Below are 27,905 nucleotides of genomic sequence, written 5' to 3'. Positions count from 1 at the left end.
CAAAAGGTCTTAAGTAAATTCCTAATAATAAGGCAGAATACTTCAAACACGCCAAAGGGTGTTTCCCCAACAGTGTTGTTCTTTAAACCTCTGCACACAAAGACCACACAGGTCTTTGTGTGCAGGGCACAAAGTAAAATATCTCTAAAACTGACACTTGGAGGTCCAAAGCAAGTGTTTGGCAAAGACATAAATGTTTCCCCACACAACTGCTTCAGAAAAGACAGTTATTATCATGCTCAAGCACTGAGGAAGCTTGTTGGCATGGTGACTTATCATTTTTACATGGTTCAAACTGATGCTGATATCATTCCTCATTAACTATTAATCACTGATTGAAGCTTTTGCTCAGGCTTAAACATTTTTGCTCTTCATTCGTAGTTTAATTACTTTAAAACTTCAGCAGTAGAAATGAAAAGCTACAAGAATGAAGGTTTTTACCCAAGATTGGGGAGGGATTTACTATTACTGTTAATGAGGAAAATCTACATTTTTATTCAGTCCCTTTGTGTTAATGGCTGCTGCTCTTGTATATTATGCCACTGATGTGTCTCACAGGAGAGTAGCAGAAGGTATTTTTATAACAATTTTAGCCATGCACCTAGTATTCTCAGTTTTACTAGTTCCCCTCTTCGAGCCTTTGCCCCCTGAAATTAGTTGTAATCACTTTAAGGAGCAGTTGATCAGCTTATCGTTTCACTACACACAAAGCCAGTTTCTGCCCTAAAGAATCTATCATGTGACATCTCAATCTTTAACCCATCAAATGGGCTTAAGCTATTCTGGTGAAACAAAGTTTGATCCCATGACTTGCCAATAATCCACAGTCCCTGTTTCCCATTGGCTTTTTGGATGACAATATGTTTCTTCTTTTCTGCTATTAACACTAAAACATCCCATGTAGCCTCGGGTTTCTTTATGAAAGCCACATCTAATCCCTCATTACCCCACATTCTGTCGTTTATTGAAATGTTAGCCTTGTATGTGGTTGTGATGGATTAGCGGAATCAGCGGTTCACAGTTGAGAATTTCCAATACATCTTTAATACATGCATATAAATAATGCCTCTTTTAGTAGCTCTTTGCAATGACCCGTCTGTTCGCCCCTCTGCCTCTGCCACCATGCTGATCTCTGAAAACCAGGGCCCCTCACAGCAGCCACGGTTAAAGACGCTTTTGTTAGATCCTGCAACTGTTAGAAGGGAATAGACTCGAGTGTGCTGACGTAACCTATTAAAAGGAAGGAAAACATTGTATAGTCGCTGCTGAATGGGCCCTGGAAGGCCCCAGCCTCAGAGGAAACTGGGAACAGGGGGTCGGAGGATTAGAGTTTCTTTTTTTTAGACTTTAGCTTTACTTTCCCCCACTTTTTCCTCAGTGTTTCCCTCCCGTTTCCTTTCTTTATGAAGGGGTACTACATTTGCTCCTTGCCTCATTATACAATGCTCCCTTTTTACACTCAAAGACAAGTATGACTGGCGGATGTAAGTTACTGTTGTAGCTTTTCTAACATAAAATGGAAGTTCTTTACAAAGAAAGATCTCAGATCAGATTACAAAGCAATACAAGAGAGGATTCCAACACATACATTCACTTCAATTTTCACATGGGAACCTCTCATTTTTTTAAAGTGGCTTTCTTCTCCCATCCCACTTCTTCCAATTAAGAGTAGACATCAGCAGTTCTCAAACTATAATAGAGTTCAAACCATAAGTTTGTCTTGAAGTACACACACCAGAATATACCTAAACAACAACAAAGCATCAATATCTCACGTATGATATATTTCAGAGATCATCTCGGCTAATCAGTACCACGGCTGCCGTGAGCTACGTCTGTTTTTGCTGCATTTCTCTCATGCTACACCGGGCAACGTTTATCTGCTACTGAAAAGCACGTCTGCTCTTCGAGAGCAGTTGACCCCACTTAGTTTGAATTTGAAAATCATCACTCAGTGCTGCAAACAGAGACATACCAAATGAACAAACAAAACAATTTAATGACCCTCTTTTGTGTCGCAAAGGAAAAAAAACATCCCTTATTTTCTTTTCATCCCAAGACGAATCTTTGTCGGCTGTTTATTTTCATTGGGTTGTTTATTTAGTTAATCTTTCAGCGCCCCTTCCTTTGTCTGGCACGCTCAGAGCGGCTCTGCCACTTGCGCCGGCGAGTCCACTATCCACGAAACCAGTGACCCCAGGGACAGCCACACTGTCTTTGTCTCACATTTCAGAAAGACACCAGAAAGAGATGGGTGCACGTGTTGTTCGGACGACTTTTTTCTCCCTACAGGACTTTTTGCCATTTGGTCCCCGTCATTGGTCATTAAACAGACTGCTCTTGTTGATCTGGTCAGTGTGTGCGTCCTCCCTGCTCTACACGTGACCTCTGCTGTACGCCTGTGCTGAAACATGACCGCAACTGCTGTTATCTACAAATGAGGATACGTGCAGCACCTATACCAAACATCAGGCTTAAATATACGGACCTTTTTTTTATCAGGAATATGCTCTTTAGAAGTACAAAGCAGCCTTTTACATACTCCAGCCATTTCTCATGTAACAGGTGCAGAGAGAATCTGTTAAAATGCCTGCCTCTAATATGAAGACCATATGAGGATTAGAAGCAAGAGCACATACCTGTAAGGAGAAACACATTTGATCATAGTTAGTCCCCTTGGTGTTCTACAGTAGACACGAGGAACGAAAAGGGCAAGAACGACTGCAACGGAAAATCTTTTCAAGCTGTGAAAATACAACTTATCAAAAAGGCTGCTGGAGACGGGTCACATCCCCTCACAATCCCACATATGCACTGAACAAGTCTGGTTTGCCAGTGGACAGTCTGCTACATATGAGGAGTGACATTTAAAATGTGAGCAAAATATGAAACTGCCTCATTAAATAGCAGGAAGCTTGTGCTCCATCCAAAGGGAGACTATTTTGCATCTTGATTTGGTACCCTTTCACACAGAGTATTCACCGTGCAGCTCGGTCGGTGAAAGAGAGAAACATCTCTGAATTATTTCTGCTTATTAAAGTAAACATTTACATCTTGCTGTTTGCAGTTGCTGTGTTGCTCTTGTATTTCACTAATGATCTCATGTCCTACTTTTTTGTGCTTCGCAGGGATGGACAGCAAAGACAAAGCGTTGTAGTGTCTATTAGGTCGGTCTGTCTTTCCCTTGCGGGGGTTGGAGCTTCGGCACCAACCCGCAGGACATGATGCATTTACCCATTCAGTTTCTGCGTAATGTCCCCTGACAATGCTGTAATGGGCTAATTTGTTACTATCATTGAACGAATGACATGCTTAACTATGAATAATTAGTTCAACTGGACAATGGTGTTTGCCAGACACAAGAACTAATCTAGAGTAACGATTTCTCAGTCACACACTGCCAGTTGGTTATAACACTCTTCGTCTCAATTTTAATTTGGGGTACTCTACACAGATGGCAAGGCACATCTCAATGAAGCGAGAACCTTTGGAGTTTGTGAACAATGTTTTTATACAAAATGAATTCAAAAGAAGGACATGATGCAGAATGTTGTCCCGCTTTCCTGCTTTTCATCTGGCACGTGCAGATTTTGCATGTCGTTGAATGACGATGACCATCAAAACCCTCCATACTATGCTGTACTATGATAATAATAACAATAATAATATAGTAATATAGTGCAGCATCACAGATTCCAGTGAAATGTCATTTTCTGAACCTGCTGGGAGTAAGGATTTGTTTTGATCCAAAACTAATAAAAGATTTATCTGAGACAATTTTGATACTCCAAGTGATACTGCTCATTCAAAGCATAGTTGAGCTTTCAAGTACGATTGCTTTGCCTTGACAAGTGTGCAGTAAGTCTGTGCAACTCATTTGCATGCACGATGTTGAGGATTCAGTCATACAGCAGCAGCAGTGGTTACATCTTTATTTAAAGAGGCAGGCAGAAGATTTTGAGTTGTATCAGCGTTATTGGAGTTGGAGAAGTTCCTGCGGATCAAATGAGAGGAGGGAGAGAGATACTGACTTCAGCAGACAAAAATCTTCCAGGGGGTGCGTCAGAGGATTGTTATCTGTGGCACTCACACAAAAGTGATGACGGTGAAGCTGTGCTGGCGACTAATAATCTCAACTCACAAAAGGTGTGAGATTTACCTGGAACACCACCTTACTGTAAATGAAAGAACTAGTTGACATTGGACCTGTTGAATGTGTGTGAGGAAAAGGAGATGATAGATGATGGCCCTTCCCCCTCTTCTATGTGTCTATCTATCACACGGAGGATGTCTTGCTGCTGTGGTCCTGAGGTCAGTTAAGCTCAGCTGAGTTTGTTGGAATCGTTTTTTTAGTAATTTGAGCCCCAAATTTAGACAAAATACAACATAAAGGACAGCTGGACATATCCACTGACATATCCACTGATCTAAACATCTAAATGACCGATTGTGAATGCCGCATAGTTGTAGCCCAGTGTATTAAAGCATTAGATGAAATGTTGATGTTAAGTATTCACTTGCATGTTTATTAAGTGGCTTCCATTTTGCGGATTATTTGAAGATCATTTGCTGGTATCAATAATAACTCTATAATATCATATTTTAGAATATCAGAGCAGTTTTAAATTGCAAAGCCAGAGCAACATTTACTCAGATCAAGGAACAACATAAAAGACTTGAGGGAGAAGTTAGGTGCCAATTCATCTGTGATTTACATTACCCTTCTTTTGTTTCCTTATCCATAATTCACTTGTCTGCCTCTTCATCATGATTGATGAAGTTAGAAAAACCTCATCTCCCTCCATGAAATAAGTGGCGGCTGGCTGGCCGCTAGATGAAAGACAGAATAGATGGTTTTCAGGCCAAAGGTCACAGAGGGCAGCTGGGCATTTGGCTGACCTCTGACCTAGGAGCTCACGTTAGCCAGAACTTTTTACTTTATGGGATTAGATTAGGAATGCCTCGTACCTCTTTCTGTGTAAATCACACGGACACAGATGCACTAACTCTCAAAAAGATGATCTAGTATTGTGTGTAAGGGTGGAAATGGGTCAGTTCCAGTCTCTCGAGTTCAATCTTTTCACCAGGTATCAAACATTTTGCTGGTGTGTACATGACAGCCCATAAAAAACACACCATGAAGCTAATAGCTTGCCAACTAGTTAAACAAATTTCGGAAAACATGTGGCCCTAGCTGTACTCCATTACGTATCAAGACAACAATGAAATGGGACAACCAGACAAAAGTTTATGAGAAATTAGAACGAGTCAGGTTTTTACAACAATTTAACTGTAGGTGTTTTGTATAGGGTGATTTTATCATTATCACTGATATCTCATTACAGAAAAGATTACATGTCATTTATCTGACAATCCAAAGCGACTTACAATAAGTGCATTTCCACCATAGAGATAGAAACTCAGAAGAACAAGTAACAAGAAAGTACAATTTTCTCATCATTCTGCATCAATGTCACAAAGCCTGTAGCATATCCTAGAAAGCATTGGGTAGAGGTGTAGTTTTTGTCATCATAGCATACACTTTCAGTATTTGTGTGTGGTGGACATCCCATTTAGGAAGAACACCTTTTTTTATTTTCAGTGAAAACCGGATAAAGCCTTTATGAGAGTATATATTAGCATAGTAATGCAAAACAAGTTCTAATGTTATAACCTCTCAATTCAGGTGCTCCTATCATAACTTGTGTTCCTCTAAGGCTTTATGGAAAATATTCAAATAGATCTGGGAAATCTATATGGGACGTAGTGAGTTTTTTCCTTTAACAAATATTGTTGACACCTATAATGATTAATGCCAATTTACGTTTAAACGTCTGTTTTGCTGTCGCTGATCGAGTGGAAAGGTTGTGGAATTTCATCACTGAGCCTCTCCCCACCAGATGCACACAGAAGTCATTCTCTTGGACAGCTGCACAAGCAATTAATACTGAAGCAAATGTCCAGACACTTGATGTTAACAAGCTAGTCTAATGTTAGTCTCACTGCTCAGCAAAAAGCAGGAAATTGAATCGCTGAACGGTCTCAGGTTTGTGGATAAGTGCCTTTTTGTAGTGTGTGAGGTAAATTTGAGGTGCGTATGAGTATAACATAGGGATTACAGGGGCGGCGGGGTCCTGTCCAATGCTACGTTTCTGTGAAAGCCAAACAGGTTTCTTTCTTTCAAATAGTGAAAATATGTTTGATTTAGACTCGCGTGTGTTCCTTTTTGGGAGCTTGCGTGAGTGTAATCTATCAGAGGACATGTTTACTGTGGAAGTCCCTTTTGCTCTGAGAAACAACCAAAGTGCTCACCGACTACCTTATGTATACTCAAAGGGGATTGTTTGAAATGAATCACATGAAGGAGGGAACTGGACATGTATACAAGATAAATATAATTATTCTATCACCTAAATATTTTCCTGGAAACTAAATAAATATTCTAGCGGAGGAAATTAAACATACGTATTGCTTTGCTTTCAAAAGAATTTGTGTGAAAAAAAAAATCAGATGAATCCGATTGAACGTCGGAGATGGTAAACACACAAATATCACCAGCCGTACTATCATTACAGAATGTGCTCCAGTTTAGGGTGTGACATTGTTTTACATGTGGAAATATGGAAAATCTCATGATCACATTTAGCTTGAAAACAAGATAAAAGGTGTAGCGTTGACTCAGCGCCAGTAACTCTATTCAGCTCCATGTGACGGAGCCGGACGTTTAAGTAAAGTGCAGCTGTTTGTGTTTGGCAGGGGACTGTTATACTACAGTACATATTGTGTGTGTGTGTGTGTGTTGTCATTTATATATCCATACTCAATTTTCCACATTCATTTGTGTTGATTTGCAATTACGTGTCTCTGTGAAACCAAAGGAATCAATCCAAACAGCGGCCGCCTCCATCGCCAGAACGTGTGTCCAACTCACGTCTGAACCGGGGTGGGTGGGGTGGGGGGTGGGTGGGTGACTTCCTACAGGACTCGGCTTACAATTAAACAGACTTTATTGGAGAAACCGTGTGCACGCCAGAACACTTCCTGGGCAGTCTTCATTTGTTTGCAGTGTTTATCAGTTAGTGACAGGGAGTGTTTATGTGTACGGTTCTAGTAGGCCGTCATGACCCCAATGCCCTGACTCACCCCCCCCTCTTCCCTCCCTGAGAACAACACCAGAAAGTGGGTCGGTTACATTTTCTCCTCTGGATGGATGTCATCAATGTACGGGTTAGAGCGCAGTTAAGCTGTGGCGGATGCAGTGGGGTTTTAAACATCCTGTTTTTATCAGGAGGCTTTTAGCAATGTGCTTGAACATTTACATCGGTGAAGAAATTAGTGTCTGTCACCATGTGACTTAGGGACGGTCAACTGAAAATAAGAGTAAGCAACAGAACAATTACTGCTTTAAACATCCTTACCTTTGTGTAAAAGTCTTTATTTTATAAGATCAACCATTCAACAGTAGGTTAACATTCAGTCTTGAATGGCTGAATCATTTCTTCACCAAGTAAAAGTTAAATGAAACGCTGGTGCCACATGGCAGCTTAATAATGGTCCAGTTAAATTGCCTCCAAGCCACATCACGGCAGGGTAGTATGTCAACTTCATCATTATGGGTAGCGGCCACTGTCAAGGGTGAGAACTGAGTAATGATGTAAAATGTCACGTCGCGGTGGCCCTATGCCTATAGAAAACATGTAAGCACTCCGCTGATGATGTATTGATTTATTTACGTTTGCACACTGACGTAAGAGGCTCTGTCATGATTTTTCAAGTGCCAATCTTTTCTATGTAACACTATCACTGAAACCATTTCAGGCATTCAGTGTTAAAATAAATGTCCCTTTATGCAGGAGTAAAAATGTATTATAAACACAAAGAAAAGGCAAATTGAAAAGTCTTTATTGTGGTTTGGCAAACTATCTTCATGCTTGACTTGCAAATATAGAACATCTTCCCGTTGAAAGTTTATTTGTGTGGTCTTCCCAGGAAACTAAACAGGTCTAGACACTCCAAAATAAGCAAGAACACAGTGACACAATACTTTCCAAACCATCTTTTTAATTACTGTTTTCCAGCAAGCTGGAATTAAATTACAATGGCAATACAAATGTCAATAAACATCGCCTTCATACTGTGACTTCTACTATAAAATGAAATCCCCTAAAACTGCCAGTGTTTTTTGGGAAGCTGCCCATTGTGCGATATCTTTTTTCCAGGTCCTGTCAGGACGGTCCTAACGGTCCTGTCCAGCATAGTAAGAGCTGCAGTCCATTCTTTTCCACGCAAACATATCTGGCTCCATCTGCTGCGCTGGGAAACTTCCCCAATCCATCACAATCTTCCTCCAACTGCTGATCTCAGCTCTGCCTCAGAGGCAATACTGTACAGAAGATGTACACCAAGGCAGTTCTAGTTGTGTATTTGTGTCTACATGTCGGCATCGATGTCCATATGTGTGGCATGGTGAGCATCTGTATGTGATTCTGTGTTTGCAGTACAGTTCTTCATCCAAATGAGTTCTTCATGCAAATTGAAATCCTCATTGAAATGATATCAAAGCAGAAAAGAAAGATCTGTTTCATGGTCTGCCAAACTATCAACTTAATTCTGATTTCTTCCGTGTGTTGTTCAATATTAGCGGTTATATGCGCCACTACAGTTGACCACCACAAGATAAAATTAGCAAGTGGTTGCATGGTACTGGCTTTGAAATGTCTCTATTGGAGTAAATGGTTCCATGTAAAAATGAAAAATTGACTGTTTCCCCGAGGGTTCAGGCAGATGTGTCTCCACTAGTTTTTTATTGACGAATGCAATGTTCTTCGTAGCCAGCTGTGATCACAAATGTAGTGAAAGACAGCTTGATCACAGGAATGTAGCAGCCTTTACTCTAGACCTGGCCCACAGAGAAGAGAGGACAAACTCAATCTCTGAGTCCCTCCATTCGCCCTCATCAAACAGGCTTCCAGATCTCTGGGAATCAGGGTCCAATCTGGCTCTGATACTGCATCTGCGCCGTATTTGTGCATGCCACGCTCAGTGGGCATCCTCCCACCCACTGCAGGCAGCTGAAGCACTGGCCTAGCCCACATCAGTGCTCCTGCAGCCCCACACTCTAGGCATGGTTCATATTAGCTCCCCACCCACCCAGCCAGACCCTGGGATCCACCGTCTGGCTTAACTCAGCAGACCAGAGCTGAGCGCAGCTATTGGATGACTGTGAGAGGGACGGCGTGGTGAGACAGAGCCGAGCTAGAGCCCGACGGGCCCGACGCCATGGGTGCCTCATGCGAGGTCCCCTCCCCCGGGTAGATGTCTCGTGTGAGAGAACACTCAGCGTGCGTCTACCATCGGTTTTAACTCGCTCAGCGGATGTTGCGCAGGTCTCTGAGGCGTTTAACTGACTGTACTGGAGGCATCGTGTTATTCTTTGTTGAGGTGTGCTGTCAGCGTCAGCATCGTGCGCTGATGTGTGAGAATCAATTATCCTGTCTCTTCTTGTCAGATATGAAGTTGCATTGTTTATTCTTCAGATTAATGCATTTGCATACATAAATGAGGATAAATGAGCATTTTATGACTCAAGAGTCATTTTTCTTCCAAATCACCTATAATAATATAATGTGTTGTTTTAAATCCTCTCACCTCCACATGTTGTGCAGAGATTGTCATTCAAAATCGTTATTCATTCTCAAAATAGCCATTTTGTCCTTTTTTTCCTTCCATTAGTTAATTAGTTGTCAGCATGCAAAATAAAATAACGACAGCTTTGTTCCTCAAACAATAAACAGGCTAATGTTTTAAGCAGGAGCCTCTCAGATGGTTTGCTGGGCTTTGTCATTCCAAGTGGCCAAAGGTTAACACCTCACACATTTGGCTTTTTGTCATATTTATTTTTGCAACCAAAACTAAACCTTCATTGAGAATTATCCCCGATATTGAGAATAAAGAATTAGTCAGAGGTGGTAAATGCTGCACATTATGGCAAAGTCCTCCCCAGCTCTGAGCCTACACCGAGGTCAGCAACTTTTCTGGCATGCAGGCCTTTCCCAGGACCCCCTGTTAACCTTTTCCATCCATGTCCTTTTCTAAATTAAATTACATACACTGTATGTTTTGTAGTTTGCTTCGGGAGACATTCAACAGGAGCTACAAATCAAAAGCATTAAGTTTACCTGTTGGGATCATTGCTCATATCAAATATTAACTGGGCTAGTATTCATGTGAGGGTTTTTAAAAACACCTTTTAGGTTGTTTTCAAGGTGAAGTTACGTTCAGACAGAATCCCTTTATAGAGCAGATGTATACATTTTTCTGCACTACTGCTGTATTGCCCTCAGTGGGGCCTTTTATTGTTATTTAAATCATTTCTAATCAATTAACTCACGCAAATAGTTTGATAGCTTGAGAAGCATCTTTGCCTTTGTGGTGTTAAAAGCAGTTTCCAGTCTGTTCAGCTCGAACAGCGCTACCTTTCTACCAGCTCAATAACCCTACTCTATACTCATTTGACTTTTTCTGGAAACCTTTTTTCCTTAAGTAGTTTGATGCTTAACCACCCCCAGATGCAACGTCTAGATCAAAGACAGATGCCTCATTTTTAAAAGAAAGTCTAATGAAAGTTTAAAAAAAAATGGCAGGGAACCTAACTTCCAACAATTGAAGTTTGTCACAACTCTTAAATAGCCAACTACAAAGTGCCTGCAGATCATTCTGAGCATTGTGAGACTTCAAAAACATGTGGTGAAGCCAGGCAGGTTCAGAAACAATTTGGGGCAAGTCGGAATTCTACTTAATTACAAAGATCTTTTTTATTAATTCTGAAGATGTGTTATGTTGTCAGATTACAATAAAGGTATTGTATGACTAAAAATAGCCATTTGTATTTGTTTTAGAACGGGCCTTTTGGCATGATGCTCTTGGATTGTATGTTCTATCAAACTGTATTAACCAGCACACTGACCTACTACCCGATTCACACGCAGAAACTCTCACATTGTTTTGACTGACTTTTCCCTGCAGTGCAGTAGTTATGGTGAGTGATGTGAGAGCGGAAAGGAAAGAGACAGAAACTTTATCCTGTCCTGTGTCTGCACTCCATCACTGCAATTAAATCCCTTTCTGCTATACTACCTCCCATCTGTTGCTCTGCCAGATATGCGAACCATACAGCACACTGACCTGTTGGTTGGTGTTATGGGTAACCTGCCCTTAACCCAGTGGTTCAGATCACGATCCACTTTTTACATCCCAAAATATGTAAAATATGTTAATGGTGCATTTTTATTGAAATAACTGTGTCTCTGATCTATGTTTTTTCAAATAATGGACTTAAGAAATCAGAAACAAATCAAATGTACAATCATCTGTTTAGATCAATGCAAATACAGTTTAGTCTGTGCAAAAAAGTGGCAGAAAATAGTTTGTTGTGGCTGTAATTAACTTAATTATGTTTGCACCAAACATATTTTCAAGTTAATAACAGTAAAGAGCAACATGTGAAAAACAAAAGCAAAAACGTTAAAAAATTTGGCAGAAAAATATTTTTACACTGCATATCTTTTCAAAACAACAATAATGTGAATCCTGTGCAAAGAATGTTTGCAGATATGTATAAACCATCTCATACTTTACATTAATGGCTGCAATGAGCCTGCGTTCCACTAAAGATCTTTTCAAAAAAGTGTACTAGACTTGATGCTGCCACTCAATTCATGCTCAATGTTCAGCTTGGATTTCTAGAGTCCACAGCATTCCGTGTACTAAATAAAATAACTCTGAATTTCCCCATGCAACCCACCTGAAAAACCACTGCGACTCATCAGTTTGAGAACCCTTAACCCTCCACATTTATGTCAGTGAACTACACAGAGAAAGATGCCGAGCTGCAGTTCCTGAGACCTTTGTTGATATAGAAATCAATACCTTTCTTGTCTCCTCGTGTCAGAATGTGGCTCTTTTAGGTCCTGAATTGAGACAATCCCATTCAAAGAAAATAGGACGGTAAAACCTGCTGGGATTATAGGCTTGGCATAATGCTGCTTTCTTTCTTCAGACCGGTCAAAAAAAAGCTTCTTAGTTTTTCCAAAGGCAGCCAAAAGTTACTTATCTGAGTTATGTCAAGACCATATAATTCTGGAAAATATCCTGTAAAATATTTTCTCTTTAAATTTTAATCTTCAGCGTAATGAATGTGTTCTTCTAAAGTTCTAGTCTGGTCCACTCATTTGTCTCGTAATGCTTGGAACTCACCGCCATAGTGAAAGGTTGGTTCTGGCGATACTATTTAGCAACTGGCACATCACTGTATGTTTTGGGAGAAATTAGTTGATGGTTACTGACCTTGACAGTTAAATGATGTTTCACAGGGATACCCCGATACAGCAGATGTATTTTAATGGACATCTGGATGGAGAAAGCACTTGACAAATCTGTTCATATTAAGTCATGCATGCATTTTGAAGGAGTTTTTGTGCATTTGAATTGCTAATAATACAGCTCCACATAGCTGCTTGGTCTGTAATTAAAACATACATTTGCTGTTCCAATATCAGTGTAATATTGTCAAGGCTTTTACCACACAAATGACCAAAATGATAACTGTGAGCTGGTGTGAAATTTGTATGTATTGCTGTATTTGAGCCTTTCCTTTGAACAGCATTTGTTTGTCAGGCCACACACGATGCCTTGCACCCAGGCAAACAGAGGTTCATCCACAATAAAGGGGCGTTGAAGCACATTGGCGTTGCCGTCTATTTAACTCTTCAACACCTGGCACCAGTCGCCTTTTGTCTTACGCTTCCTTCAGATCAACAATCAGCTTTGGCACCAGATGCTGTGTCTCGGGAACGGTTGGCGTATTAGGAGTTGTTGAGGGTACTAATGTCCACAACAATTTAGCCAATTTCAAACATATCAGAAATGTTCTCTCTGTGGATGTTACCAAGATATGTTTGCATGCCATGATCCTTTTCCATATGTCATATTGCAATACATGCATGGGGGAAGGCTGGTGAAACAACCATACAGCCAATAGAATCCATGGACAAAATTTACTGAGCTTTGGGAACAATAGACTTTTTTCAAACTTCTGCATGGTCTATAACATTATAAATGGTTTGGCTCAGCCTCCACTACGTGGCTTTGTGTGTAAAAAAAAAAAAAATTCCTTGCAGGCAAAGATGTTTTGGGCTTACAACTTCAATGTACTAATATTACCAGAATTCTATGGATTAACAAGGAAAGCAGTGCTCCTTCAAGAAAAAAAAGTCTCAAGATCTTTTCTATGTCATGTTCACCTCACAGGCAAAGTTCTTTTGACACCACTAAAGAGTGTTGCTTAGCAGTCCTTCAGTCAAGTAGAGCTTGAGGAAGAGCACAGTATCTATTAGGTATACAAAGCAGCCAGCCATTACAGGCCACAATTTGCTAGTATTTCATGTCACCATTTAATAGGAAATACATTTGTCTAAATCTATGGCGTGAACATTTCAGCTTTTTGTCTCCTTAGCATCATAATCTCTCACATGTGGATGGTTGGAATGCAGACCAATAAAAAGGAGGGAAATATTTAGATTACTGGATAGATCCGTCAACAGTGAGTGGGCATCTTCCTTCCACCGGACCCCAGTGGTCTCTGTCTGCGCCTTTAATGTGGTGGTGGACACAGAGTCTCTATCCCGTCTGTTTGCTGCTTTTGTAGTGAAGTAGTGAATGCGGCCTGTAGGAAGTCTCCGCCTTGCTCTCCTCATCTCTCCTGTCCTCAGAAGTGATGCCAGGTCACCGAAGGGAAAGGAGCGTGCACGGCTTCACACCAGCTGTGAAAGCTCAAAGCAACTCTCAGTCCAGGTTTCTGCAGCTCGCCCACTCTTTTCATTTCTTTGAGCCCACACTTTCCTCTTTGCCTTTGCTCTCTTTAATGATCTTCATGTCACCCCATCAATCTACCAGGCCGTGTATGGCATTTCTTTTGTGGAAATCCTGCTAGTACAGGATTAATTGATCGTGCCTGGGAAACTTTCACTACAGATGGTATGGTTCTATTGAATTGATATGTGGAGTAAAGGCTAATGATTGGGCTTGATCTTGTGAGTCTGAAATCACATTGACATAAATTGTGGCATTAGTGAAGTTTAGGATACCTTTATCTAAAACATGTCAACTAAAATCTCTCAATTAGTAGTCAGCTTTCGTCATATACAGTAAGTCTCGGCATCCCTCAGTGAATACAGAGACAAGTTTTGGTCTGTAATCAGAGTGCAGAATGAGTGTTTGTAGGTTGGTGTTTTTGCTTATGCTGCTAGGACGCACTCAAAGGAGGAGTGCATGCAAAGCTTGATTGATGTGTGGGATAATTTCCTAGTTGGCAAACATTGACATGCTCACTGCGTCATGTCTGGCCTATTTGGATTGGCAGAGATGTAGTCCTGATTGGCTGGTCTCACTAAGGGCTACGTAAGACAGATTTGTTTGACTGGGCACTATAAAATACGAGGAGCTTGATTAAAAACCGCATTACCTCCATTTCACCCCTTGTTGGCCTCAGTGGTTTTGACGCTACATAATTCATTTGCACACAGGTTTTTGAACCAGATCTTTCCTTTTCTGTTTTGCATGCCCTTCACAATGGAGATGAATAGAGACATGGTAGCTTGGGCGTGCTAACATACGTGCTTTCGCCTTTTCCACAAAAATATAAGAACAAGAACTAGAAAGCCACATTGGTCAATCGTGTATGAAATTCTAATTGGCTATTTAGGAAATCCAGATCTAAAAATAGAGAGCACCTAAATCCTGGGCTTGTTCTTTTCCAGGCCTGGCTCTGTCTCTTTGACCAGAGTGAAGACATGGGCCAGAACACTTTGGAGCATCCAAAAGAATCAGGATCATTATTCCATCTGAACATATTCAACATAAACATATAAAGGCATGTTCTCTCCTGTGAATTCGGTTCTCTTGATTGGACAGTCAGTCAGAAAGTCTTCTGGCTCCTGGAATGTGATGGAAGAACCACAAGTGCCCAAGTTAGCGTTGAATTCCCCCAGCTTGTTTAACAAAGGACCCGGCCAAACGTTGCCTTTCCCCTGCTGATAAGACAGCTCCCATCATGCCTCACTCACACATACATAGTGCAAAGAGAATACTGCTGGCTGCTGCTGGTGATCTAAGATTACTCCTGCTTTTGAAATCTGAATGCAATAGAACTTGAGACTTTGCAAATACCTGTACATTGCAGTAGGAAGCGTAAAAAACGTCAGTGGTAAATACAAAAAGAGAGACCCGATGGTGTCAAGATGCATACAACAAAATGCTGGGAGAATTCCTACTGATGTCTGGCCCATCTTAAACTACGCTCTTGGCTATAGCAATTGTTTTCCTCAAAATGCAAAGTATGCAGATGTAAAGGAGGCAATAATCATAATGTACTCATCTTATACGGCTTTGTTTCTCAAAAAACTTAACGTAAGCAAAGATAATTTGGAAAAGCAAATGGGGAAGAAATAAGTGTGTTGTCAAAGTATTGAAATGAATGATGGATGACTTCTGCTGAACTGCCGCATAATGCAATATCCCAAGCAACTTCCTTCCTTTATTGCAGATTATGTGAGAATCTTATTTCATCTGTTGAGATTTATACTGCCTTTGTTGCGGATTTATCTCAATGTTCTATGCCAGCGGACACATTTTGTTAGGTTATCCTCATCTCTTAGGTTTCATGCTTTGGGTTTTGCCTAATTGTCCCACTCATTTCTTCAGTTGCATAGGGCTTTATATTTCATTTAATATGTGTGGCTGACAAATTATAATCTCCTTGACGAAGAGGTTTACATTCCAGCAAGATGACACTGATAGGCTGCTATTAAGAAATGAGAGTGGAATTGAAATCACAGTCTCTGCAACTTCTAAAATAGACTGATCACTTCAGGCATTCTATTTACAGTGGTTAGGATTTATGCAAATGTAGGGATTTATTACCTTACAGTACACTACACACACATACGCTTACACATACACTTAACTCATGGAGCATATCCTCCAAATACCCTCAGTACTGGAGCAACTGGGAGAAGTGTCATCATTAAAGCAGTGGATATTCCTCATATATATTCATTTCGTGGCGTACCCATCACTCCATCCCCCGTCTCTTTGCTCATTTTCTCCGGTGCACACGCTGGACCACTGTAATTTGCTCAATTTTAAACTTTTTAACCCTCTACCTTGTAATTGCGTGTTACGTTTGAACACGGGAGTAAGTTTTACTGTGGGTCCTTATGGATTCATAGAGTTCAAAAGAAGTCCGACTCCAACCACACCAAAACTTTTCTTCGGGTTTCTTTTTTTTAAATCTTTTTTTTCATTCCTTTTTGTATCATGAATATAAAATGGGCTTGTTACACTGGATTTTCTTTAAATGCATGTGGGTACACTTAGCACTTTTTTGGGTGGTTCTGGCTTATATATATAAATGTACCCCTACAGATCTGATTTGAAATGTTTGCAGCTTATATATATATACATGTAAGAACTAGGTATTGTAGGAACACTCTTTCCCTTCAGCTGACACTCATCACACAACTGTGAAAGAAAACAAGCACATGACGCTGTGGGTTTGTTATAAATGTCACCCAGCAAAATGATAAAATATCACAGTAAGCTGCAACCTCCGCACGTTAGAAGTTTGAGTGGCTTTTTTGTATTGCTCTTGGTTTCCCCTTTCCTCGTGCGGTTTATTATTCTTCTCTTTGGCTTGCATCTCTGCCAGCTTTACAACTCCTTCACTCCTACACACTACTCACCCTCTGTTAGGAGTTACAGTGAAGAGTGTGGAGCATGCTCTCTGCTGAGTCCCCCCGTCTGCCATCTGCTCAGGAAAGAGACGTAGCAGCCAAGCCCTCATTGCCTTGAATTAATGATTTCCATCTATTCGTACTCGTACCAATGTCATCTTTAAAAAAAAAAGATTGCTTTTGCTTTTGATGATAAGCAAGGCTTGCCTTATATTTCTTGGCCTCGTTCCTCATAACTACTCTGTCTTATGGAGAGAAGGCTCCCTGCTGCTATGTTTCGGAGCACCAGAGCATGAACCGAGTTTTTCTTTCTTTCTTTCTTACAATTAATGTTTTCCTTAAAAGATCCATTTGTAAAAGATAGAAGGAAGGAGAGTTCTAATCAACCTGTGATGTTCAGCCCGACTGTAATCTCTGTCAAACTGCAATCCAACGCCAACACTTGCAAACAATTATACTGCCGGTACCTAGGGGCCCTATCTGATTGGTGTTTTTGCTCTTGCGCTGTCTTGGGAGATCGTGTGGTACTTTAGTCAGCTCCCTGGCTGATGGCTTGTGAGCTGCTTTTACAGCCGCAGCCCTCTGTAGATCTGCGGCATTATTAAAACCAGACCGCAAGTGGGATATTACATGGGGGTCTAGTGCGCTGCACCGAAGCATACTGTGTGGTATCCCATTGTTCAGCAGCCGTCTCTTCTGTCACTGTCCTTTGCAGACAGACGCCAGGCCTGAAGCAGGCAATTTTCCTGGCTGGCAGCCCGCCATGAGCCTGTTGAAGCCATGCTCCTCCCCGCCACCCTATTTTATTCTCGGAGCCCCTTTTTGACAAAGGGCCTTTGGCTCGTGCTCAGGTTCTGATAAACAACAAAGTCAAAAGTCAAAAGATGCTTTGAAAAAGGCACCTGGTATGGCGCTCATATTGTCTTATTATTTGTTGATTACATTACATACACACTTATATCCCTCTAATAATATTCAGATTTTAGAGGAATCAGTGTGGAAACGGCTGAGTTTATTCAGTAGGATATTTCCCTTTCAACTTAATAAATTCAAATTTGAATGCATGATGTTGGAATGTTTAACTAACAGCATGTTTTTCTTCTCTGTAGGTGAGGGCGACGGATGCGGACGGCGGCTCCTTTGGCTCCATTACCTACTCTCTTGGCTCTGGCGTTAGCAGCGTGGCTCCATCTCAGTTCACCATTGGCAAGGAGTCTGGCCAGATCTGCACCAGTGGTTCACTTGACAGAGATCAAGGGCCAGTCAGCTTCGACTTTACTGTAACTGCAGTGGATGGGGTGAGCCACCGCATTTTGAAATTATGCTAAATATAAATCTGTTAAGCCACAGAGTAATCCTATAAACACAGCAGCCTTGCTTTTCATACAGTAGGGCGAGCAAAGTAAAAAACTGAATCTTGATTGGCTCTCCCTGGCAGGCTTAATCAAAAGAGTGTTTCCTGTTCACTTGCCAAATAGTACTTAACAAATAAAAGGTTTAAAATGAAAGAAAATTATTGCAGCCATGTTAAAGCAATCAGAAGGAGAAATGCCCCAACTGTCAAGGCAATAATATTTTAACAAGTTGGACTGCCGCCTCCCTCGTTTTTGCCACCTGGTTCAAATGAAAAGCCTGCACTGTATTTTCTACAAATCGAAAGCCTATGAAACAGATTGTTCTGTTGCAGCGGGCCTTCTCACCCTCCATAGGTCATGACATATTGCTCTTTCCCGAGGGAAACTATCAATCTGTATCCCTGCACAACCCTGCAGGGACTATATTTCAGAGGCCGCTGCTATACATTGAAATTTCAACAGGTTTCGCTGCTGGTTTTTACTTTTACTGACTTTCGCTGTTAATGTGGCCTAAATCCTGCTTTCAGGGGTGTTATTCCTGTTCATGATTTAATGTACGTGACGAAATAACAAAAGAGCTTTTTGTTTCCTCCACAGGGTGGACTGAGCTCAGTAGCCTATGTCAAGGTAGATCTGGCCGACATTAACGATAACAGACCCGCCTTCTACCCAGTCAGCTACGCTGTCAGTTTGAGCACGCAGAGCGCTCCTGGGACATCTGTCGTCAGAGTGACCGCCTATGACCCAGACTCAGGCGAGAATGGCAGAATTACATACAAAACAGTAGCTGGAGGGGGCTCCCCTTACTTTACTCTCAACAAAGAAACAGGTAAGCCCAAGTAATTTCTCTGTTGCTTCCAGCTAACTTATTTTTTTTATTTTACCTATTTAAGAGGTTGAATGAGTTTTCATCCCATTCGTGTTATTGTTGTGGTTTGTAAGGTTGTGAAGCGTTTGTCTCAACCTTTGTCTATGGCCTCACTTTCGTAGGAGTGATCTCCCTGTCTCGGTCTGTCTACGGGAGAGCCAACTCTGTCATTCCCATGGAAATCTCTGCTCAGGATGGTGGCGGCCTGGTTGCCCTTGTTAGTGCCAGAGTCAACATTAGCGTGGTGGCAGGGCTGGTGGCCCCACCAGTGTTTCAACAGACTCAGTACCACTTTTCTGTGTCAGAGGACGTCTTGCGGGGGACAGTCGTCGGCTTCGTCCAGGCTAGCACTAAGATAGGTGGGTACAAGGAACACATGCCCTTTATTCTTCTCTGTCACTCACAGACACCCGTTTTTGACTTCCACAGCCCGTATTGAATAGTTCAGAATACATTTATCAGTAACACTGTATTAAGCTTCTTTCTTTACTGCTTCGCGTACCACTAGAAACAGGCGCGGGGCCACTATACACACTCTGAAATAGCATAAATCAAAAATACCATGTTTTTACATTCATTTAGAGGTCTATTACGGTCATGAAAACTGAAAAATAACATCTTTAGAATATACAGTTACTTCGGTGCTTTTAGTGCAGCCTCCAGGTTCATGGTGACTTGTCTCTGGTTTTCATCATCTTTTTCCCTTTCCAGGCACCTCTCGAGATCTCTCCTACACCATCAGTTCTGGCGACCCAGGAGGCTACTTCACAGTGGACCCGGACACTGGGGCCATAAGGACCAGTGTGCCCCTGGATCATGAAGACCAGTCAGCTCTGAACTTGGAGGTGCAGGCCCGCAGTGGCAACCCGCCTGCGTTTGGCCATACACGTGTCCACATCACCATCGCAGACATCAACGATAACCCGCCTGTTTTCCTCCCCTCGTCCTCCGAGTCCCTGCTGCTGCCGGAACATACAGAAATGGGCACAGTGGTGTATCGTGTCCAAGCTGAGGACCGAGACTCTGGGGTTAATGGGAAACTCACCTTTGACCTTTCTTCTCCAAGTGGAATCCAGAGGACTTTTAGCATAGAGCGCAGCAATGGAGACATCCGATTGGTGGGGAGCCTCAACTATGAGATTGCTCCCCGTTATGACCTCCAGGTGATCGGCAAGGATGGTGGAGTACCGCAACTTAGCGCCACCTTTGTGCTAGTGGTTCATGTCCAGGCCGAAAATGACCAGGGACCCGTATTCGATACCCTCACATACCGCGTAGAGCTAAAAGAAGGGACTCCGATAAACACACGTTTCCTGCAGGTCAGGGCTCTGAACAGAGAAACCTCAGGCTCAGGTTACCTCAGTCCCCTCGCGTACCGCCTCCGTCCAGATGGAGATGCTGCAGGGTTCGGCATTGCTGCAGACAGTGGCTGGCTGTTTGTGAAGAATTCCCTAGACAGAGAAGTCAAAGACATGTATCTTATAACAGTGCTGGCCAGCCAAGGTGTTGGGCAGTTGAAGAAGACGGGTAGTGCCACGGTGCGGATATCGGTGACTGATGAGAATGACAACTCTCCTCGGCTCACTCAGGAGAGGGTCTTTATGGCTGCGAGAGAAAACCTGCCCGCAGGAACAGGTTTTGGTCATGTGACGGCGTCAGACCGTGACAGCGGCCCGAACGGACGCCTCAGCTACCAATTCCTGCGCCCTGATCGCCACTTCCAGATTAACTCCCACACAGGTTAATTGAAAATGTGATGTAGTAATTGTTAAATTAAGGGTTATAAATGTTGGTCAAAGACAGAGATGCTTGAAAAACAGAGCAGGCATCAATGGAGACATTTTTACTTAACGGTGATTACCTTCTAGATTCAATTTTAGACGGTGTACCCCAAAATTGTTGAATGCTCATTTTATCTTAAAAAACAATAAAAATTTGCAGATTAAGCCAAAAATAACTGAGGAAGTCGCTGGGCACAAATGTCCTCCATCAACATGCTGTCGTGATTCTCCAAGAATTTCTTTGAGTCATTGAAAATATAGCTTATTGCATCTTTATTGATTTCTAAAAGATGAGAGACTATAGTTGCCTTATCTCCACTGTCGTAAATTGGTCAGATGATGGTGACAGTACCACTGAGCATCTCAATGGGCTCCAATTGGACTGCTGAGCCTGTTAGTGTGTGGGCGGAGACTCTGCGTCTGATTAGTAATTTGTTTCTGGCGGAGTTCTAACTCACGACAGCGTCTGCCAGTCTCCCAAAATTCCTAGTTCGTTCTGGGCACATGGACGCACAGCTGCACATTGTGCATTGATCAGAGCCTGCTGGCTCTTAAGTCTCATCATTATTCCAGTGGTCTGGCCCAGTGACTCGGCATGAAATCCCTCTCATCCACCTCCTTCGTCCCCCAGGTGAGATCAGTACAAGGACTACTCTGGACAGAGAGCAGCAGTCGAGCTACCAGCTGGTGATGGTGGTTCAAGACGGAGGTTCGCCCCCTCGCAGCACCACGGGCACGGCATTCATCACCGTCCTGGACGAAAACGACAATGACCCTGCTTTCATCCACAGCCAGGCGGGCAAACATCTCATCATACAGGTGATGCCGCGGCTCTTCAAACGCAGACAGGAAGAACACTCATTTTTGTCTTTGTTGACATTTGTTTGTGCTTTAAGGTGACAGAAGGCCAGTCGCCGGGGGTTTTACTGGGCACGCTACAAGCCAAAGATCCCGATGAAGGGGAGAATGGAACTGTATTCTACACTTTGTCAGGTAGTAAAGAGAGTTATATATGGATGCAAATGCTGTATATGTTTATGTTTTAAGAAAGTGCTCGTACTCAGTGAGGTATCCTGATAATAAAGGAAGAGAATAATGCATATCAGGACACCGTTGAGGTCAATCTGTATTGTAGGATTATTGAATGGATACAATGTATCAATGCATCACTGGTGTCGATGTGTGTAAATTCTGTAAACATGTTATAATTCACTTCACTTCGCTCCAACATGGTACATGGTCCCCAGTTTAAGTTGGGACTGTCTCTCTCCCAGGTCCCAGAGCCGAGCGTTTTTCTTTGAACCCCAACACTGGTGAGTTGCGCTCATCGTCTCCTCTGAGCCACTCGGAGCGGGCCGAGTACACCCTGACGGTGACAGCTACTGACAGAGGACTTTCCCCTCGCAGCACCTCCTGCCCCTTCACCATTCAGGTCAGTCTTTATTTGGAGTGAGGCCAGCACAAACACTCTCACCTATTTAATATCAAAGAATAGACCCTGGGCTGAGAGGATTTATGTCTTTGGGCCCCTCAGAGTAGCGGCAGACATGTCACCCTCACTTCTGACAACCATCCCTCCCATCCCTTCCTTTTTCTTCCCCTGTGACTTTTCAAAAAAAGGGAAATTTCTATCTGAAATGGAAAAGTGGGTCTGAATCAAATGCTCCCAGCTGGCTTGTGATGAGGGCCAGCTGTAGACGGCTCTGATGAAGGTCTTACTCAATGACTTTTTAAATACAGTAGCCATTTTTGCAATGAGCGGCACAGATTTAAGCTCACGTAAAACACGGCATTGAAAGTAATTCAGTTCATATTTAATAGAGAAAAGAAAAGGCACACAATGCAAGAAGCCTTGGAGGTACATTGATTCATACGTTCCAGGAAGTTGACCTATAAACAGCTCCATTAAGGTACTTCAGTTGTTCCTCCCTTCCACAAAATAAATTATTAGTTAATTAGATTAAACAGGGCAGTGTTTTTCTTTCTTGCTGACGCATTTCTGTAATTTCCTTTAATCGTCTCTTCAGAGAGATGTTTTCAAATTACGTCAATGATCGGATGGAGCAATTTCCATTTCCACCTAATATGGAAACAATTTACTGCTTGTCGTGTAAAATTTCACAACAAACACAGCATATTTTTTTGCTTGCCAACTCACTGTGGGAAGTGTTGTGTAGGATGCAGTGCAGAGTATCCCGATTACGCCTTCTGCTTGGAATGTGTCATGCGTGTTACTAATGGTGTTCTTTTCATACAACGCGGAGAAGTAATAATGTTTTAGTCTTTGAAGAGACTTGAACTCCTCATCAAAGGGAGTGTAAAGCCACAGATAGTGTGAGTGCTAGATTCAAACCCTCTCACCATTTCCTGCTCTTGATTGCGTTGCTTTTACCACCTATTATTTTTCCTAGCGGCGACATGAGTATAAGATTAAGTGTGATTAAGGTTAGTAGACATGTTATGGAAGTCTTTAAAAGCCATTGTAACGGGTTTAATTTGTTTCCAGTGAATACAAGTGAGACGAGAGAACACAATCTTTATTTGCTTTTCCCCAAAACCATTAAATCTTACTTTGAATTGACTTTAATAAACTTGAGTCACCACAAAGCATCCAAATGGCACATAAGATTTACTGTTAGTTAGCTCTGTCCCTCGAATAATCTGCTATTGTTCTTCTTCAATGCAGGTTCTCAGCATTAACAGACCCACTTCTCAGACCAATTCATTTTCCATGTCCTTCAACTCTGTCGAGGAGGCCAAACCTGGATCTGTTATTGGCTCAGTCCACATTCATGAGAGAGAAACCGCTGAAGAAGGGGAGGTGACCTACACTGTGGTTGGGGGTACGGACCGAGATGGGACTTTTGTTGTGGACCGTCTGACCGGAGACGTGTACCTAGCTCGTCCTCTTGACTATGAGCGAGACGCGCGCTACTCCCTGGAGATTGAGGTGGATAACCTCTCCGAGGCCCATCCTAGCAGTACCCTGGTGCACCTGGACATTAACGTGGAGGACAGCAATGACCACACCCCTCAGTTCCCCGAGGACCCCATCACAATCGTTATCTCTGAAAACATGGTGCCCGGCTCTTCTGTCCATACCTTCCAGGCCACAGATAAAGACGGCAGCGGTCCGAACAGCGAGCTGACGTACTCCATTTTTCACCAGTGGCCAAACACCCCTGGCCTGCTGACCCTCGACCCTTCCACTGGGGTTCTCTCGTTGGGCCAGGAGCTGGACCACGAAGTCGCGTCCAACCTGATTCTGGTTGTAAAGGCGACAGACTCTGCCCACGACGCCAGCCAGAGGCGCTGGGGTTCTGTCACGGCGAGGGTGTATGTAACCGATGAGAACGACAATCCGCCGGTGTTCAGCTCGCCAACAGCTGTCAGCGTGATGGAAGACCAGCCGGTGGGCTTTGTGGCGCTCTATGTCATGGCTAGGGACGCAGACCAGGGGGAGAATGGCAGAGTGACCTACAGCATCCAGTCAGGCAACACCGGGGGGACATTTGGCCTCAACACTAACACTGGTAAGTCCAGCCTTGTGCCAATGCAGTACAAATGGTGATAGTAGTTCACGTTAGTGAATAGGATTTGGTGAATTTTCGTGTTCTGTCTGGTGGTAATGTTGCGTATAGGATTATGATTGTGATTAGTTTCCTATACATTTTGTTTTGCATGTAGTTTGAAGGATATTACCCTTATTCAAATCTTGGACATTTAGCAGTTTTACTTTACTTGTTAAAAACTTTTCCTTGACATTTTTATTTCTAGCAACTGTTGGGAATCTCGGTGCTGAAGAGTGACTATGTCTTACAAATCCCCTGCTCATTTTCAAATATTTTCAATTTAAACAGACAAGCAAATCTGCATCTGTCAACTTATGCTTGAGTCTTTTCATGGGCTTTTTAATCATTTGTGCCACCTCGGAATTCCACACATGCAGGGTATGTGTACTCACATTTCCATGTGCTTCCACACAGCCCACAACCAAATGACCAAACCTCCTGCTACACAAACACACACAAATGATTGTAATACTCTTCTTAAATCTTACTGCTGCACAACTCTTGCTTCACCTTTCATGATTTATTTCTCTCAGTTGGAGGCCAGACAGACAGAGGAGCCTGCCAAATATTAAACACGCACACACACACACACACAACCTATCATCTGTTATTGTGGATCTATTCCCATGAAAGACCAAAGAACCTCCTGCTCAGGCTTCTGGGAACCATTAGAGAAGGGATCAGTTACGCGTGTTTGTGTGTACCCACGTGTTTCTGTGTGTGTGTGTGTGTGTGTGTGTGTAGGTACGTACATCATGTGTCTGTGTGCTTGTATGAGACTCTGTCACTTAGTCAACGTTGAGCTTGGGCTATTTGGTCCTGTGGGCTTTGTTGTGGTGTTTTGAGACACGTGTCAACGTTGGCTCCGCCTTCCCCTTCAAGTCGTCGACCGGGATGCCCTCTAGAGCAGCTCGGGGATGGAAGCATTCAACGTCTGTCATGCATGCCACTTCTGCTTCAGCCCTGAATCTGCTCCCATCTTGAAGTGTTTTCATGCACACTGATTATTCGTTAGAGTACTGACGGCGGTAATCCTCTGAGCACCTGGTTTGCTCCCGTTTTGCGGTCAGTGCCTGGAGATCAGGTACCATCTCTGCACTCTGTTTTCATTACTTCTACCCACAGTTGACCACAATAGAGATCCTTATCAAACTTTTCTTAGGAGTTTATTTTCTCATCACTCATTGTCAGAGGGGCGATTATTCATTGAGGTGAAAAAGACAGTACCACTCTGGCATAAACTCTGGAATTAACGATTTCTATACATATAAAAAAGAAAACCTTTTTTTGTCTGAGAAACCTCAGCCAACCCTCACACAGCAGTCCAAAGGGTTGGCACCACAAACCTCAGATAGGGTTAAAATGTTAGGAATATTTTCAAACATCTTTTTTTACTGTTCATGTGTTATCAGCGACATTGGCCAGAATTTGGCCAGATCAATGAAGGAATCAAAATTGCTGAAGAAATATTAAGTCTTTGGGTTAAGTTATGTGAGACCTACCAACACACAAAGTAAAAACCCGACATCTTGCAGCTCATTTTAAAGTATGAAATTGAAATTGAATCAACGCAAGCGTAACCCTCTAAGGGCAGCATAATGAAAAGGCACGGCTTCCCTAATTTCCACACAGCACGGCATGCCTGGCCGTTGCGTGTCTAGAGCGTGTGTTTACTGCTTCTCTTTCAATGGCTGCGGCGTTCTCCAATGGAAACTCTCATAAACTGTGGCCAGACTGTTGGGCTGTTAGAGCAGTGGTGGTGGTAGCGCTCAGGTGGGCAAAGCTGTGTGTTTGGAGGAGATTAACTCTGATTCTGCCCTCACACGAAAACTTTTCACACGCTTTTTAAATCACTGAGCTACACACAAACAGGAACAGTGGCATGTTTTATCGTCTATGATGGCATTATTTCGTACCGTGGTTGTCGTGTGTGACCTCCTTCGTGAAACGGGCTATAATAAAGCACACTCGACACAGAAACACAAAACACACATACAGGAAACCTCTCCTCACATTTCAACCCTGATTCATCCGTCTACAGGCTCTCTGTCTATTTTCAAACCTTTGGACCGTGAGGAACAGGACGTCTTTAACCTCACAATAACCGCAGAGGACCATGGGACACCCCAACACTCGTCCAGCCAGCTGCTGTGTGTCCATGTGATTGATGTTAACGATGAGGTGCCCCGGTTTGAGGAGAGCCAGTACGAAGCCCAGGTCTCTGAAAACCAGCCACCGGGAACTAGTGTGTTGACTGTGTCCGCCTCTGATCTGGACCAAGGTGAGACTTTCAGTGTGGTTCATTCATTCACTTATTTATTCCTACTTTTAAATCTAAAAGGTTCTAACTTTAACCGTAACACTAAAACTGACTGGTTGTATGTGAATGTTTTAGACATCAAACTTACATGACCTTTGTTTCCATGGGATTAAGATAACTAGATTTTGAATTTGAACAGGTTCCTTGTAACATGATGCATTATCATCATAGCTAATTACCTAAATCCGACTGTGTGTGTGTTCTGTGTGTGTATTTCAAATTGTGCTGCATCATCAATCAGCATGGGAAAAAGGCCTCTAATTCCTTTCAGCCTTCACATGTTGATTGTGGTCAATTTACACACATTAACTGTTGTTTTTAACTGAAGGCTCAGTGGGGGGGCGGTGGAGGGATGGGAAGAGAAAGGGCGCATTAGCTCAGACTGAGTCAGAAGCGCATAAAACAGAAGGACTATAATCTCTCCAAAAGCAATTGTGAAGTAAACAGGTGAGGTTGCCAGCGGGCACTTTTTTAGCACGCAATCCGGCATCCAGACACCTGAGGCTTAGCCGTCGGTGCAAAACGCTTTGACTGCAAAACTAAGGCCAAACAAACTAATAGGTGTACAAACCGTTAAATAAAAATCCAAAATAAAAGGATTTCTGTTCCCAAATATAAATATTTATTCACAGGAATTAACTTAGGGGCTTTGGTTACATTTGCTTGCTTTGTTTTTCACAATGTTTGTTTCACTGTAGGAACCAATGGACAGGTGACATACGGGGGGATCTCAGAGGAGGGTTTCAGCATCAATCCAGGCACAGGTGTAATAACTACCTCGAAGTGGCTCGACAGGGAGCTTCAGGAGTACTACACCTTCACAGGTACTGCCTTCCAATGGACGTCCACCATCACGGCTAAAACACGCCCTAAGATGACTACTTTGAGATGCTAAATATTTGAGAATACCTTTTCAAATGCCAAATTTCTTCATCCCTTTAAAGTCACCATTAAATCTATTACTTTTAATACTGAATGTGCTTTGTTTTTTTTATGTTGGACAGTTTATGCAAAAGACGAAGGCCTTCCTCCCAATTATGCCAAAGCCACAGTGAGGATCAGAGTGCTTGATAAGAATGACAACGCCCCTTTCTTTGGACGGCTCTACTACAGAATAGAAGTGCCCGAAAACCTAGAAACATTACCTCTTTTTACTCTGAAAGCTACGGACAAGGATGCAGGAAATAGCGGGGTGATCCACTACAAAATTACAGGTGAA

At 42.5% G+C, this 27,905-nt stretch overlaps 1 protein-coding gene across 1 annotated transcript in view; it reads left to right on the top strand.

The window, feature by feature from the left end:
- The window catches only part of LOC119216397 (protocadherin-16-like), a 68,631-nt gene that overhangs the window by 32,991 nt on the left and 7,735 nt on the right, over positions 1 to 27,905 (top strand). Inside the window, exons 3-13 of the mRNA XM_037469197.2 lie at positions 17,900 to 18,088; positions 18,743 to 18,974; positions 19,136 to 19,372; positions 19,725 to 20,753; positions 21,426 to 21,613; positions 21,691 to 21,787; positions 22,069 to 22,226; positions 23,481 to 24,327; positions 26,408 to 26,647; positions 27,385 to 27,510; positions 27,691 to 27,900. Of these exons, the coding sequence (XP_037325094.2) occupies positions 17,900 to 18,088; positions 18,743 to 18,974; positions 19,136 to 19,372; positions 19,725 to 20,753; positions 21,426 to 21,613; positions 21,691 to 21,787; positions 22,069 to 22,226; positions 23,481 to 24,327; positions 26,408 to 26,647; positions 27,385 to 27,510; positions 27,691 to 27,900 (3,553 nt within the window). The remainder of the gene's footprint in view (positions 1 to 17,899; positions 18,089 to 18,742; positions 18,975 to 19,135; positions 19,373 to 19,724; positions 20,754 to 21,425; positions 21,614 to 21,690; positions 21,788 to 22,068; positions 22,227 to 23,480; positions 24,328 to 26,407; positions 26,648 to 27,384; positions 27,511 to 27,690; positions 27,901 to 27,905) is intronic.

This window comes from Pungitius pungitius, chromosome 3 (genome assembly GCF_949316345.1).
Source record: "Pungitius pungitius chromosome 3, fPunPun2.1, whole genome shotgun sequence".
Classification (NCBI taxonomy): domain Eukaryota; kingdom Metazoa; phylum Chordata; class Actinopteri; order Perciformes; family Gasterosteidae; genus Pungitius; species Pungitius pungitius.
The sequence above is the reverse complement of the archived record's forward strand: the minus strand, read 5'-3'. Positions and strand labels throughout refer to the sequence as shown.